Genomic DNA, 18,205 nt, shown 5'->3' on the forward strand with positions numbered 1-18,205 from the left:
CATGTGAAATTGGAAAAATTGGCTGTTTCAAAGAAACTGTAGTAATGCTGTTCCGTCAATAGTTGTGTCATAGGGAAACTTTATGTACCTTATGCCTGAATGTCATTGTCATGGCAACAAGCATCTAAGTTCTAAACAGGTAAGGGTGTCACTACTTGGCAGCAAAACTGGTTGTCTTAAACAACAATTACAACATGTTTGTGTCACACGTTTCACCGTGTCACATGGTTTCGCCTAACATGAGACATCAAATAAAATGACGTTAGCCGTCTTGATTCATGATGGTTTCACTCATGCAACAATGTACATGCATGTTTTGCTAGTCGACATCCCTCTAATCATGCTGATGATGGTTTCGTAGTGCAGGATCACTGGGATACCATGCCATACTTTAACATGACGGGCCTTGTTGACATCAATCTGTCCAGTCTCACTTAGGGGTTGTACAACACAGGGGTGGAAATAACCCATTGCCCGATGCCCCAGTCCAGTGATTTTTTCTGTCGGGCAAGCAAATTTGCATATCACACTGTACCAGTGTCCAGTTGACTTTCCAATGTTAATTATGTTGTTTATTTAAAAAATCAACAAGAAAATCGGCCAGTATAGTGGAAAAATTATCAGGGCAAGTGATTTTACATGTGCCACTGTACCAGAGTAAACTAGCAATTTTAAAGTTATTTCCACCCCTGCAACACCAAGAAATTATGACAAATTTAATGAAGGAATTCTGGGTAAAAATAAGCTTCTGTCTGATGTAAGAAGCGACATAATGACCAGTCTTAGTGACATGTTTGCTATGTGTAAATGTACCAAAATGACTGAGGCTAATGTTCACAATACTAATTATCATGATTAAAAGAAGATGCTAAAATACAGTTAGTTGGTTGGTTGTTTAATGCCACACTCAGCAATTGTCTAGCTATATGGTGGCAGTCTGAAAACAATTTAGTCTGGACCAGACAATCCAATGATCAACAGCATGAGCATCAATTGATGCAATTGGGATACGATGACATGTGTCAACCAAGTTAACGAGCCTGACCACCCGATCCTGTTAACCACCTCGTACGACAAGCATGGGTTGCTGAAGACCAATTCTAACCCGGATCTTCACTAGTCACTAAAATACAGTACACTGCAAGAGACAAGGTAAAATATAGGATATTTTCATAATTCATAAGGGTGTCACAAATACATCTGAGCACCAATGCAACAGTGCATTAACATTGCAATAATGTATAACAAACATTCAGCTCTCTTCCTGTTTCTTTGTCCTGAGATCATGCATCTCCATAAAGCCATAATAAAAGTCACTACAGTATCATCATGAGCTGAGGAATTTTTTTTCAAATTTGGGAATTTTAAAAACTGCTCCCAATTTCAGGCTGAATACTCCCTTTTAATGCTTAATTTCTGGTTATGCAGCTTTAACCACTACATGGTTTCCAATAAAATGTCTGACCTTAAGCTATCAATATTCTTCCTACTTGACTATGTGAGGTAAGGGGACTAGAAGTGGTGTCAAACTGTATAATCTCACAGTGACAAGGTTCAGACATAGATAAGTTCTACCACAGCACACATCTGTAGGCCCCAGTAAATATCAGCCTATTTCTTTGTAGGTTAACACTGCACTTAGCTATATTGCACCTGTATGATGGCAGCATGTAAATGACTCAATCCAGTGGTTGATATTGTGAGTACCCACTCAGTCTGGAACAAGAACATGCTACCGACCAAGTCATCAAGTCTGACCACCCAATCCATTTGGTTCACAAAAGGACAAGCTGTTGATTAACTAGATCACAAAAAATACTTGTCAAGTCAACGATATCAAATAATGTTCAAACTATTATACTTGAGTTAAATCATTGGTAGATATAGTTTGACATATAATTCCACATCATTACTCATTTCATGATAACCCTATGGGGGAAGAGACGGCTGAACTGGTCTTCAGGATCCAATGCTTGTCGTAAGAGGCGACTAACAGAATCGGGTGGTCACGCTTGCTGACTTGGTTGACATGTCATCGTATCCCAATTGTGTAGATTGATGCTTATGCTGTTAATACCTGGATTGTCTGGTACAGGCTCGATTATTTACAGACCACCACTAAACAGCTGGAACATTGCTGAGTGTAGCATTCAGCAACAAACAAACAAAATCCTTTCAGCTTGGGTTATCCGGGGTAATAATGCCCACCATGTTGTATGTGCTTAGAGCAGGTCCCTGCAGCATGGAGTTCGATGCTATATAAGTGACCTTATTATTAAATTAACAACATTTCCAAGAAATAGAGAATTGTTGGGCTTTTGAGGGTATAGACCCAGGCTTGCTTATCAATAACGTACCAATTAAGTCAACATAATACTGTCAATAAACTGATTCTCTTCATTCTCATTCCACAGAGGTTACTCCTGTCATATCTTCCTACGTAGGAAGATATGACAGGAGTAACCTCTGTGGGAAGAGAATGGTGTCACTGGGACTTCTAGCAATCTGTTGAAATTCATTCTATCTGGTCCGATTAACCAACTCACGCCTATTTACAAAGAATGCACCAGCATATTGACAGTGACAAAGTAAAGACTTCACAGCTGTTGATTACTGTGGGATATCCAGGACATCAGTCACAGCAGCTGTTGAGCAAAGGTACAACACGAGGTCAACCCAGGGTTAATGTCGCTTCAAACTCACCGCACTTATATACAAATGTACTGTATATGACTGTAGATAAACCATTCTCATAGTTAAGCCAACATCCTAACTTGGTCCTTTAAATATGTATCAACTGACTGAGTTTAGTTTTACGCCGCTTTTAGCAATATTCCAGCATAATCACGGTGGGGGACACCAGAAATGGGCTTCACACATTGTGCCCATGTGGGGAATCGAACCCGGGTCTTCGGCGTGACGAGCCAACGCTTTAACCACTAGGCTACCCCACTGCCCCTAAATATGTATCAAAATCCCATCTCTTTTACGTAAGACTACGTAAACTTTTCGCTCAAGATCAGTCATTGAAAATAGAATATAACATCTCCATAGTGAATTACCATGATATCACAAGTTATTCCTGTTGTTACTAGTGTTGGGAATTGGTTGAAATCTCACAATTGATGATTGGTTCAATACCAACGACCAATCATCGAAAAAAATTGGTTAGCGTCATTTTTAGATTTTCCTATTCAGGTTGTAGTTTCAGATAAGTATAAAGAAAAAACACTTGGTTCTCTGGGTTTTTTTTCAGAAACTGCACAAATTACATTTGCAGATTTCACACCCAGTGTAAAATGATTCAGTTCCAGTGTAACATTAACTTCCCAGATTCTTCAAGAAATATTCAGTCATGACTTTTCAGAAAGTGAAGTGAGTTTTCTTAGAAATAAACACGTTTTCAGGCCCTGACAACGTCTTAGATATGTTAAATCATCAAGTATTTCAAACTCTATTACAGCGGTTCCAAAATTGTTTGTGTTCGATTATGAGAAAATGTGATCGATTGTTTGGTCGTTTGGCCACTGCGACCAATCTTCGATTATTTCAATTAATCAGACCACCACTAGTTGTTACACTGTCTCACAACAGTGAGTTGGTTTTACGCCGCTTTTAGCAATATTCCAGTAAAATCACGGCAGGAGACACCAGAAATGGGCTTCATACATTGTACCCATGTGGGGAATCGAACCTTGTATTCGGCAAATGCTTAACCCCACTACCCCCATATATTGTACACAGGGATAGAAATACTTTTTTTTCTAAGTGTGCCTTAGGGCACCAGACAAATATTTCAGGTGTGCCTTTCAGAAATCGAGTATGCCCACATGTTTTTAGAATAAATGACAATGATGATGATCATTTGAAATTTATTGTTAAATAAAGAAATGGGTTTATGAGCATTCAAATATGTATGGTATCATTCAATTTGGTAAAAAATAATTGTTTGGGGGATTAAATGACTAAATGTGTCTCTAAAAAATTAGGCGTGTCAAAAGGGCACCAGAACATTTTTTAGCCGTGCCATTTCTATATTTACCGTGCCATGACACACTAATATATGGGGTATTTCGAACCCTGGTACATATATAATAAATAACATCCTTCAACTAGTTCATATCATATGTTGTAGTTTGACAATTACATGTCAACATATTTTCGTAACATTACACACTAATGTACTAGAGTATATTACTCTTGGTAACATATAGTTTTCAATACTGTTTTCTCCAATCATTGCATGAATTGTATTTCCATTTTATTATTGGATCTAGTTTAACCTATGTTACTAGAGTATATTACTCTTGGTAACATATAGTTTTCAATACTGTTTTCTCCAATCATTGCATGAATTGTATTTCCATTTTACTATTGGATCTAGTTTAACCTAATCAATGGCAGATTTGGGAAAATGTGAGCACAGCCGATTCATGTGGTTTCCGTTACACCTCTGGCGCGAGGTCCTAACTTCAATGTTAATCCCCTGCATATAAAACAACAGCTTGTTTCAAAATACTTACAACTTAAATGCTTGGGACAGTACATCATCATACCCAGATATGTTTAATCACAAATTTCATATCTTCATTAACAAAGTCTTTTTCTCTTGTTGGCTCACCTTAATAACATTAAGTGCTTACTAACATGTAGTGCTGTTAAAAAATTGAGAGAAAAAAAGTTTGAAGTGTGTGGGAAAATGTGATCCTTTCCATAAGCCTTTATAAAACAACAGCTATAGAAGCTTTTTCTGAAACCCAAATTCTGCTTATCTTGTCATATAAGTTAGTTCTCTACAAGCTGGTTGGATTGTTGTTTAACGCCACACTCAGCATTATTCCAGCTACATGGCAGCGGTTAGTCTGTCTCACAGTCCTCGAACCACATTATTGTACCTACTGCCAAGCCCTCTCTGCAGTGCTAAAGCCCTAAATAAAGCAAGTCTATATTTCCTCAGGTTCTGAATCTCTGGTCTCCCTGGGGCTCCTTTTCAATTTAAATGGGCTTGTTTGTTACTATCAAAATTAAGCGTTAGTCTAGACGGCAGTCTGTAAATAATCGAGTCTGGACCAGAAAATCCAGTGATCAACAGCATGAGGATCGATCTATGCAATTGGGAACCGATGGCATGTGTCAACCAAGTCAGTGAGCCTGACCACCCGATCCCGTTAGTCGAACGTTACAACAAGCATGGGTTACTGAAGATCCAAATTTTCACAGGTCTCTCTATATGTAAGGACATTACTGTCTGTAATTCTGCTGGTCCAGATTTATACTGAGTTGATAGTGTCATATCTCTAAGATATCTTACATTTTCATATATAAGAGCACAATGGATACCATCAATATCCATTTGTTTTATCCTGCCACAAACCTACAATTTGTATGATAAATTGGCCAGGGAGCACCTTTAGAATACAGCACCACAACTTCTCGTGAGGACGATCTCTGCCGTAGGTCACGTGTCATTAAGACAAGCAACCAGTTTGTGAGAACCCGTCGGACGCGAACCCGCGACCTTCGGATTGTTAGCGCGACAGCTAACCGACTGAGATACGTCCACACTGTTACACAATGTGCAAATTTATCGAGTCATTCCTGTGACGTCACGGAAATGAACGGAAAGAGTCGAATAGGTCACGGACAATTACGAATGCTACGGGTAGACTTGGTGTCATGTGATTTTATTCTACGGACAATTGCCGAATGGATCCGATGCCATTTGGCACACTCGTCCCATTCCGTAATCTACAAATTAACGTGTGGCGTGGAATGAGCCGATATGCCTCAAACTGAAAAGGGTTGTTGACGTCAGGCGTCCGGCGTGAGATTTCATGGTGTATGCATGAATGACGCCAGCTTTATATAAATCGGTGATTTTGTGACAGAAAAGTGATGTAGGGAACACTGTAAGGATAATGTGGATCGCACTAAGGAATGAGGGAGACATGAGCATGTGTAGTGATGGCACGAGGGTGAGTTAGCCTTCGAATCACTACTTTACAAAATTTATGTTGCGTGTGAAAGAGGCTTCAGTGCAAATTCCAGGCCATTTTCCATTAGCCTACAATTTCTACATTAACCAATTTCATAATGTACTTTCTACTTTTTTGGTTTCCCGTTTTTGTGTGAAAAAAAGTATTAAAATGCAAAAAGGAAAAACAACAAATGGTACTCAAGTATTACAACCGGACATACTATATTGGATTAGGTCCCTTACCGTAACCCCTAACCCTAACCCCTTGAAATAATCCTAATAAATAGAATGCATTGACAGAACCGGCACAAACACGACTGACGTGTCTAGTGTAATGCAATATTACCGCTTCGAAAAATAAAATACTATTAAAACACTTTTCTTTGTAATGGTGCAAATTACTGAATGACAAAAATATATATGTAAATTTAAAAAATTACAAAATACAAAATACACAACACATAACACCTCAGCAGCCCGTAATACAAATAAATATGAACGTATTAGTGAAAAAAGAAAAATATTTCAAACTGGTGTTTGCAAAATATTGCGCATCCGCCGGTATACAACTACTGGAAACTCTCAACATCATTGGGCTTATGCAATGACATAGCTCGTATAGATGAAACACCAGTGAGCGGAGCTTATACGCACTCGCTGAGCCAGACAACCGTGTTGCCATGCAGGCGTCATAGGGCATTGTTTCGAGATCGTGCTTTCCAACAAAATCACATTACATTACGTAAAAGGGTATTATGACGCATTTGTAAAGTTTGTGGTGGTGTATTCTAAAGGTAGGCCAATTGTTGAATCGAATCAGCATGTACAATGTCTTGGTCCTGTGCCTACAGAATCAGCATATATATCATATAGATATAACGATTGTTATTGTCATCATAACTATTTATGCAACTCATGAATACACTAAGCGATTTTTTGACTCTTCACAACTCACATTAGATAAACCAGTATTTTGTCAACACTACACTGTATAAACATGAAATCCAATGAATAATTTTGGGAAAGAGAAAAACATTGATTTGCAGAACCTGTTACCGGCTTCCATTCAGGAATCAAATGTCAAAACTGTCACAATATAAACATGATAAACAATAAGCTTAAAGGTCACATGCAACGTAAAACACAACTTTGCAGATTCTGATACCTTTCGGTATGGACTTACCGAAACAAAGCGTCAAAAATGCAAATTCAACTTATAAAGTTGAAAAATAACGCGATGAAAAAAAACACGCAAAATTGGAGTTCAAACGTTTCACTAATTTTCCCCCGACTTTACTGGGGAAAACGGGTTTCAACAGCTGGGCTGCGCTCATAGCACGTGCGCAGTGAAATAGGTTCGCGCAGCTTGGAAGCGGGTTGTCCGGTGAGCTATTTTTCTAATGTTTTGTTGATATCTCACAGGCGCGAGCTTTTTATATGTTATGACCGTAAATAAACTGTTTATATAATTTCATTTGTCTATTTCACCACACTTTCTTCTTACCGAGTCACTTTCTCAGTTCGACACTTAAAAGCAATGTCATTATTTAGCGTTGACAGATTTCTAACTGTGATATAGATATGTCGTTGTCACAGACAAAACTCAATGTCTTGTTTTATTGACACCTGTGTGTCTGCCTGCCTGTCTGCTAATGACAATATTCAATACACAGCTGCTATCACTGACCACATGCAATTTGAACTTAACACCAATCAGGCTATACACCATAATCAAAATGCATTGATTTATGGCCCGAGTTCGGTCTCTGTCACATTATGTAATTACACAGACAGGTAGGTGTGATACTTGAACACATGACATGTTATGATGTCTGTTGATAGCAAAATGTTATACACAAAAAATGAGCATGTATTTACAAAACCCAACATCTCTATATATATACACACACAATGAGCCGTGAGGGCATCTGCAAATGAACCAGCCGTTACACTTGAGTGCACACCCACCCGCTCTGACTGGGTTCGGTATCCCGGCTGCTTCGTTTCTTGGGAAGTAAACCCGAAGTACACAATATTGCACTTTTGATTTGCGATTGTATGCTTATAAGTTTGTTTATATGTTTTTTCATAACCAACAATGTATATTATATGTCATGAATAAGTGATAATTGTGTTTTAATTATGTTTGATTTTTTGGTTGCATGTGACCTTTAATTGACTGCCAATGAGATTCACAATGGGCAATTGTTTATTATCTTTGGACAAGAACCATTTAGCTTGTCTGGTAACTATTAACCAAAAGTCCACCTAGGTTTTTCACAATGAAACACTGTTAAACTACTATACAAATTCACAATAGTGTAACTACTATACAAATTCACAATAGTGTAACTACTATACAAATTCACAATAGTGTACAACTAAAATATATACTCCCCTCTGCAAGGGATGCAAATATTGTGGACTGAAAAAGCTATACTATGTCTGCTTATTGTTTTTTACTCTGCACTCAGAAATGTTCCTGTATGACAGCAGTCTGTAAATAATCATGTCCGGACCAGACAATCCAGTGATTAACATCATGAGCATTGATCTAAGCAACTGGGATAAGATGACCTGCATCAACCAAGTCAGTGAGCCCGACTACCATGCGCAGGTTCTTATGACAATCATGGGTTGCTGAAGACCAATTCTATCACAGATCTTCATGTGTTATTATATGCCGTTAAGATTAGTGACTTATTTGTGTAACTGATTGTTCTGGTTTTCCTGAACATGCGGAAGGGACATGATGTAGTTTTTATCCACCAGGGATTTACAGGACGCGAATTCTTGCATCCTATACGCATAAAAATTGACAATGGACACAGCAAAATTTATTATGGTGGGTGCACCACATGGACGCAGAAAATGTCCAAATATTTTATTTTTTTAAATTTCAATCAAGTAGCAATAAGTTATCACTGAGTCTGCTACTAGCTGGGTTATGGTATCATTTGCAATTTAATTACTGTAACAATGTGATGATCTTGATACACAATACAATAACAGAAGCTGGAGAACAACAATATTACAACATAGTATTAATAATAATATTTAAGTGTCTGGGACCCCCATTTTGTAGTCCAGGACCCCTGAAAATTAAGAGCACGAGTCCCAGGGACCCTCAAATACAGGACTCAATGTAAATCCCTGATCCACACATTGTGTAATATTATGTGCAGTCAAAAATGTCATAGCATCCCTTCAGCATGTTCATGAAAACAGGGACAAACCTTGTCAATTTTGTCAACAAAAATGTGAAATTGGAGATATAACATCACTGGACATGATATTGATACACCTAATACATAGTAAATACTTTTCATAACTGGCGATAAAGGAACATATGCGCACATCTGTGCCATCTTGTTGACATAGCATTGCACGTGCCACATGCTCAGTGTAGGGTCCTTGTGTTGGGAAATAGTATCAAAAGTCGATGCAGGCGTGTACTGCGTTCAACCATATCTACACAGTCTTATGTCTTCGGGCAAAAAATGCTCTCCCCTGAAAGAATACAGCATTCTGATTGAACGAAACCTTAGACTTCATAATAATGGAAATTATTCACAAATCCTGAGAAGGATTGTAAAATGCCTAATTCAGACTAGTTGTCCCACTAGCAGTTTATGAATGACCCTTGCTGTGGGATAGTTTCACATATGGAGCTGTTACATCTCTGAACTGGTTTATATCAGTGTCCAGCGAATTTTCTCGACTCAAATGACATGGGGCCTTGACCATCATTTGATGGGACATATGTCATCATCTTTATCAAAACAATTTCACTGATAATTAGTCAACGTCCTTGAAAATGAACTGATGTGAAACCCTGATGTTCTTTCCTTGACAACTGTCAATAGTGTTATCACAGACCTTATGACAACTAAAATAAAGAGGCACCAGTTGGTTTTTTCCCCAATATCTAATCAACCCTTAGTCCTTACAGGAAAGACCTGTGTGAGAAAATAGCTATGCCATACATACTGTAGTATTGGTATATGAAAGAGTAAACTTTGTTTTAGCAGCAATGCATATATACTAGGGTTCGCAATATAACCGGTTTACCAGTAGTTACCGGTTCAGACATGAAAACGATACGTATTGCGATACGCTGATCGAAAACCGTATTTTGACTTGCATTAGGAAAATTTCGTAACACTCGAAACAACACTGAGTTAACCCAAGCTGCCTGGGAGACATTAGTAGGCTAACTGTCATATGACTTATCCCACCGGGTAATTGATGCTCAAGATGTTGATCACTGGATCGTCTGGTCAAGACTCAATTATTTACAGACTGCTGCCATATAGCTGGAATAATTTTGAGAGTATCGTTAAACAATAATCAAACTAAACTAAACCAAAACCCATTCACTACTATAGGCATGGGACCTCAGGCTGGGTCATTAACTTGGACAATGTAGGCTCCAGACTCTTTTAAGCCATTGAGTATTTACAAAGTGATCATTAACATTAGGTATTGAAAGTTTTCATAAGGGTATTCAGCATATATTCACCTTCTTCCATTTAGTCTGTTGGGATGTGTAAACAAACAGGGGACTTTTTCAATAGTAATTCTACTTCTATCCTGTTTCAAGCAAGTTGAACAAGAATGCACGATGAGGACTATTTTGTATGGATATACAACTTCTTTATTCTGTATAGACGACGTTTCGACATAGATTCTAATGTCGTTGTCAAGCAAGAATGCATTTGTATGCTGCCCTTAGTCACATGTAGTGATACATGACTAATTTGAAACAAGCAAGATGTTGCATATCAACAGCAAAGCTCATATAATTATGACACATGCATTAGTTCAGTGAGTGAGTTGGGTTTTACGCCGCTTTTAGCAATAATCCAGTAACATCATGACTCGGGACACTAGAAATGGGCTTCACACATTGTAACCATGTGCGGTATCGACCCCAGGTCTTCGACTTGACGAGCGAATGCTTTAACCACAAGGCTACCCCACCGCCTCCATTAGTACAGTGAAAAAGATCTGTAACGATGTGAGCATGGAAAAGTGTTAGCTGAAATAGCTAGACTGGCTCATTACACACTGTTATTATACTGTCAACATTTTTCAAACTCCATAGGGTTTGGTGATTCAGTGAGCTTTGACACAGACAGTCCTAAGATTGTCTGCCTTACAGTCCCTGAACCATTTTCCTCCTATCCAGCCCTTTTCTAATGTACATGGCCTAAATGAAGTGTCAAATTGTCATCAGGTTCTGATTCTCCAACCTCACTGGGCTCCTTTTCAATTATAACAAGAAGACAAAGTCATCAATATCCCCCGCAATGGCAAAATACTCTTCATGATTATGTCTACGAGTTATGATTATGTCAAATATTTAGGTGTGTATATAGAAATATTTAGGTGTGTATATAGAAAAGTGGAAGGAGAGTATTGAAAGGTTTTTAAAGTTCTGCTCCAGAAAGCAGCACTATCACCAATTTCATTCAAACTTGTTGCCATGGAAATGCCAAAAATATTTTATTCAGAATTCCAAAACTACCAAAAGGCACCAGTACACCACCAGATCTATCTATGTGCCAAGTTTGGTGAAGAAATATTGAAAGGTTTTAGAGTTCTGTCTCGAAAAGAGCACTACTACAATTTCAGGCTGTCAAACTTGTTGCCATGAGCACTATTTAATTCACCAATTTCAGTCTAAGTCAAACTTGTTGCCATGGAAACGCTGTCTGAAAATATTTTATTCAGAATTCCAAAACTACCAAAAGGCACCAAAAGTACACCACCAGATCTATCCATGTACCAAGTTTGGTGAAGAAATATTGAACGGTTTCAGAGTTCTGCTCCGGAAAAGAGCACTACCACTAATTTCAGTCAAAGTCGAACTTGTTGCCATGGAAACGCCAAAAACATTTAATTCAGAATTCCAAAACTACCAAAAGGCACCAGTACACCACCAGATCCATGTATGTGCCAAGTTTGGTGAAGAAATATTGAACGGTTTTAGAGTTCTGCTCCGGAAAAGACAAATGTGCACGGACGGACGGACTGACGGACGGACGCACGGATGCACGGACGGAGTCCATTTTAATACCCCCCGCAAAACGCGTTGCGGGGGATAACAAGTGAGTATGGCTTTACCCTTTTACCAATATTCCAGCAATATGATGGTGGCGGACACCAGAATTGGCCTTTATACCTTGCACCCATATGGAGAATCGAACCCGGGTCTTTGGTCTGACAAGCAAATGCTTTAACTGTTAGGCTAGCCCACCATCCCTTTTCAGTTTGAATGAGGTTCTTTAGTTATACATTGCAGGGCTCCAGATAAGTTTTCAACATCAGGAGAACGTACTCCTTATTTTTCAATATAAGAGTACTCAAAAACCTTAAAAGTACATATAGAGTACTGAATGGAATTTAATGGAGTATAAGTAATCTTGTGTTTGGTTTCATATATGCACCACAACATTGCTACTCTTGTGTAAACAGGTCAATAACCAATAAAACAATACTTTTCCAAAAACATATATGTCTGTAAATGATTCTAAGACCATTGCTGTGGTGCGTATCTGCTACGTTTTTTAAATTATTTCCTACCGTATCATGCATATTTTTTATTTGTACATAAGCCGATACGGCCCTTATCTGGAGCCCTGCATTGTCAGAGACTAAACGACAGTCTAGTCCAAAGGTCGAGAGTGAAAGTACTGAAACAAACAAATGTTCCAAACAGCTTTACATTGACAGCCCCACAATTATCAAATCTGGGCATGGTAAGCAAATGGTCAACAGCATGAGCAAACAGCCAGGTCAGACATTGTAACCTACGGATCCACATATTGTGGCCCTCACGATAAGGTGACATCAACTACTAGAGGCCTACACTGGCACTGAAGCAACAGGTTTGAACCACCACCTCTGGTCCAGCTTACATTGTATTTGTCAGGAGTGGTTTCTGTGAGTCTCTCTATCACAGTGGTGACCACCACTTCCTCTGAATCACTGAACCAGATGGGAGCTGACTGTGGATACGTTTCCTGAAAAGAGAAAATAAACTTTAGTCTATAAATAATGATGACATTAAAGAAGCTGATCAACAACCCTGTCTGTGCTATCCCGTAATCCAAACTTAGTTTATGAAATCAAAAGAAACAAAATGTCAGAGATACAATAGTTGCATCTTCAATGATCCAGAGCATATATGTCTAAAGTATTGGCAAGGAACCTGTGAGAGACGATATATCATCACAATACAATGGTGGCGATACAATGCGCCCGATACTTTACAATTGCTAATAACAGAACAGATATGATAGATAAAATGACTGAAACTTTATTTGTTATACAGCAGAACTTGTGTTCCATTCACACACACTTGAAAAGCTGTTCATCTAATAAAGTTTCAGCATTTAATGCTTAAGAAAGTCAAACATATTCAGTATACCTTGATCTAATATATATAAATCTGAGAGTGAAGTTTCCCTTGGGAAGTTGTGTTTCTACACCAATGCTTTCACAAACAACTCAATGTAATTTATATCAGCATTCAGAATCACTTAAGTCTGCTTTCTAAAGTTTATCTTCTGTTTCTTCTCTTTCTTAACAACGCTAAGACATCGTTCATAGTTGTAAATAAATAGTGTTATTTATCAAACAACTAAAACATATCTGTATATTTCAATTACTTGAAAGTAATTATTCTCAGTTCACAGAGTTTAAATGTTCATACACTGTGACTTATACACCAACTTCTTTGTTTATGTAGCAGACATAACAGACACAAACAAATTCCTTTGAAGTTCAATTTGTTTTTAAAATTCAGAAGAATTTCAAAGAGACTCCTTTCCCATTCCTAATGCAATACTCCCTACAACTTTAAGTAGTATTTAAGTTGTATCGGGATATATCGTCTCTTGTGGCGATACATCGATGTATCATGGACCCTCTCGACATAAATATCCTGATATATTGCCTAAATGTGATTTGTATCGATGCACTCGTATCTCGTAGTTGACGATGTAAACATCGATACTATTGATGAATCGTTACACCACTACACTGACTGACTGAGTTTTGGTTTTACGCCGCTTTTAGCAATATTCCAGCAACATCACGGCGGGGGACACAAGAAATGGGCTTCACACATTGTACCCATGTGGGGATTCGAACCCGGGTCTTCGGCGCGCGACGAGCCAACGCTTTAACCACTAGGCTACCCCACCGCCCCTACACCACTACAAATGTCAATGCTTTTGTTGTGAATACCAAGGAGCTATTAGTCACCTTCATTGTAAAAGCACACTTCAAGTTCACAGACGCATGAAATAGTATTCCATCCAATGGCATGTTCTATGGCAGGGTGTGATTTCGCTATTTACAACCTGCACCGGTGCATGTTAAAAACGGCTGGTGCAGGTTATACTATATAACAGGTTGCTCAAGGTGCAGGTAACAATAAATCTTCCTGACCCAAATGAGAGTGTTTGTCACGTGTACTGGGAATGTCAGGAGACACAAACTTTTTGGAAAAACCTACAAAGTTGGCTTAACAATTTATACCCTCATCCATTGCTATTATCAAAACATATGGTTTGGTTTGGTACTCTACGTCAAAATTAGAGCTGTGTATCGTGGCCTAAGTGGCGAGACGATATATCCCGATACTAGTTTAATGAGGCGAGACGATATATCATGAAAGTATTTATCTTCTCTTTCTTAACAAAACTAAGACATCGTTCATAGTTGTTAATAAATGGTGTTATTTGTCAAACAACTAAAACATGTTTCAATTACTTAAAGACAAGTCTTTACAGTTCACAGAGATTGTTCACATTCTTTCACTTATACACTAACTCCTTTGTTTATGTAACAAAGATGGCAGACACAAACAAATTCCTTTAAGGTTCAGTTTGTTTTTAAAATTCAGAAAAATTTCAAAGAGACTCCCTTCCTATTACTTATGCAATACTCCCTACAACTTTAAGTAATATTTAAGTAGTATCGGGATATATCGTCTCTTGTCGCGATACATCGATGTATCATGGACCCTCGCGATATAAATATCCTGATATATTGCCTAAACGTGTTTTGTATCGATGCACTCGTATCGTGTAGTTGACGATGCAAACATCGATACTATCAATGAATCGTTACACCACTAGTCAAAATATACCACTAAATAACATCATCATTGTAGCAAAAAAAGACACATTTACGTATGCAGTATTAAGAATATGCATCCAAACATAACTCTATTTATAAAAACTCTTAAAGAAATATTCTTTGTGGAAAACCATATATGCATTTGATGAATTTGATGAATAATTAGAAAGATGTGATACTTTATGGATAACAACTTCTTTATTATATTATGATGCAACATTTCGGTATAGATTCTTACACCGTTGTCAGGCAAGAGTGAAGTAATACAGCACAGAACTGACGTATATACACAAGTCGCATCGCCATCATAGTAATAGAATAAAGAAGTTGTTCCAGAAAGTATCCGACCTTTCTCATGAAACAGAATCATTCATCATTTATCATCATGGGGTCAGGTGCTGTTGAATGTATCTGATACTGAGTACTTGCTATGAAAACTGCTAAACAAGTATTTATGTTACTTTTAAGAATTAGTGACATTTATGGTGCAACCAAATTTTCATGGTGCAGCCAAACCTATAAGACAGGTTGCACTCGGTGCAGGCACTGAATAAAACCAAACTTGCACCCTATATCAGTATATGGATTTGAGTGAGTATGGTTTTATGACAACACGGTAATATTCCAGCTAGCTGTGGTCCTATTAATTGAAACAATCGAAGATAGGTCGCAATAACTAAACGACCAAGCAATCAATCATGTTTTCTCATAATCGAACACAAATTTTTTTGGAACACTTGTTTGCATTAACAATATTTCTCCCAAGGTTGGTTTTGTCTGTTATATTTCATGACCACTACTGTAGTCTACAAAGTCATTACATGTCATAATTGAATTTATCTTAAAGACTCCAGGAAAGTTATGTTCCCAACATATTAGGCATCCTTTAAAGACGTAAAATTTGTAAATGCATTTTGTGCAATTTGAAAACCCCCGAAAGAACTGCATGATTTTTTTTTTTAAATTGTACATTAACAAACATCGAAAAAAATTGATAAATGACGCTAACCAAGTTTTTTCGATGATTGGTCGGTTGTAATGAACCAATAATCAATTATGAGATTTTAACCAATTCCCAACACTAATTCCAGCAATATCTTGGTAGGAGACACCAGTACTGATCTTCCCACTGTACCCATGTGGGGAATCAAACCTGGGTCTTCAGCATGACGAGTGAATGCCTTTACCACTGTGTTACCCCACTGCAGCCTACTGGGTTGAACATTCAAGCCCCTGAACACATCAAATGACTATATCTAGTTCTATCAGTCAGTGACACCCTCTGCTGCTGTGACTGGTACAATAACTCATGAATAAGCCATCTCGGTGTGGCTGTGATACTGTCAGAAGATACCTGGGAGAAGTGGTAAGCATCAGACACCCCAGGGTTCTCAATTCGTTGTGATGGTATTATTAAAATTAAAAACATTAACGAAAGAAAAACAACTTAAAGTGAACAGATGACCATTTGAACAAACTTAAATGATTAGCGAGGAAATACAAATGTTCTGAATACTTACATGATTGGAATTCATTGTCATGGAAACCAGAAAAATCTCATTCAAAAATATAGAATTAGCAAAGCAGCACCAGCTCAAGGCTAGAATATCTGTGCACAATTTGATAAGGAAATAGTGAACTAACATTAAGGATGAGTTGAGGACGCTTCAGACACCATGTACATGACTGATGGAAAGTCTGAAGGATGGAGCCCATAGCCCCTGTGAATTTGGAGGCTTGCGATGATAGACGAAATACAGTGGGACATCCTGTATACTTTACTCAAACCATGTTATATTTCGGTTTTGATGAAACCAGGAAATAATACCACAAATGCCCTTGACAATAGTCACCTCCTTCATGATGATCACATTACCACAGAAGCTGCCACAAGTGGGCAATAGAGGCACTTTCAAGAAACTGATAATGTGCTGAAAGTACTTGCAAATAAATGTTCAGAACTTACAAAATCATTTTATACATAAATTAACTTTTAAGTCAAATTATTTGAGATTTGTTTGTTGTTTAACACTGCACTCAGCAATATTCCAGCTATATGATGGCGGCCTGGAAATAATCAAGTCGGACCAGACAATCCAATGATCAACACGTGAGCATCAATCTACGCATATGGGATATGAAAACATGTGTAAAGCAAGAGAGCAAGCCTGGCCACCCAATCCCATTAGTTTCTTCTTACCACATACATGGGTTGCTGAAGAGTGAGTGAGTGTGTTTAGTTTTACACACACTCAACAATATTCCAGCTATATGGCGGCGGTCTGTAAATAATCGAGTCAGGACAAGACAATCCAGTGATCAACAGCATGAGCATCGATCTGCGCAATTGGGAACCGATGACATGTGTCAACCCAGTCAGCGAGCCTGACCACCCGATCCGTTAGTCGCCTCTTACGACAAGCATGGGTTACTGAAGGCTCATTCTAACCCGGATCTTCACGGGTTACACAGTTAGAGAGTCAAAAAGGAACCTAAGACCTCTAATTTTGAACATTGATCTAGACAATGCTTAGCTTGATGAACTGTTTCTTAGTTCAAGGGGAAAATGGTGCTACAATCATGCTTACTGAGGTTAAATTATATTTATTATTAAAAAAAGTAGATATACTTGGTAAACCATACCAGGTAAGAAACAGTTATTCATTCATATAACGAAGTTGATATACCCAACACAGAGTATGCAATAGATGCAACAATTACTCAATACCAAACTTTATACACTAGTGCCTGATGTTCACTGTTATTCAATAGCGAATCAAAAACCAAGAGATCTTGACTAGCAGATCCCGACAGGAAGGAGATGTAAGTCAGTGGCGCACCCATAACACAAAGGTAAGAAACTGGCAAACCACAGATCATCACCTGGACCCTCACCCAGCGGATCCTGTCAGCCAAGAGATGTTAATCTGGGGCACACCCATAACACAGAGGTAAGAAACTGGCAAACCACAGATCATCACCTGGACCCTCGCCCAGCAGATCCTGGCAGCCAAGAGATGTTAATCTGTGGCACATCAATAACACACAGGTAAAGACCTGGCCAATCAGAGGAAT

The 18,205-nt window shown here is 38.2% G+C and overlaps 1 protein-coding gene across 2 annotated transcripts in view; it reads right to left on the reverse strand.

Moving 5' to 3' along the window:
• LOC124282405 (ubiquitin-conjugating enzyme E2 Q2-like) overlaps positions 1-18,205 on the reverse strand; it is a 36,578-nt gene that overhangs the window by 15,335 nt on the left and 3,038 nt on the right. For both annotated transcript variants that reach the window (XM_046718385.1, XM_046718384.1), the window contains exon 2: positions 12,901-13,005. In XM_046718385.1, coding sequence (XP_046574341.1) covers positions 12,901-13,005 — 105 coding nt within the window. The remainder of the gene's footprint in view (positions 1-12,900; positions 13,006-18,205) is intronic.

Source organism: Haliotis rubra, unplaced genomic scaffold (genome assembly GCF_003918875.1).
Source record: "Haliotis rubra isolate DU_JTF1 unplaced genomic scaffold, ASM391887v1 Scf3, whole genome shotgun sequence".
Lineage (NCBI taxonomy): Eukaryota > Metazoa > Mollusca > Gastropoda > Lepetellida > Haliotidae > Haliotis > Haliotis rubra.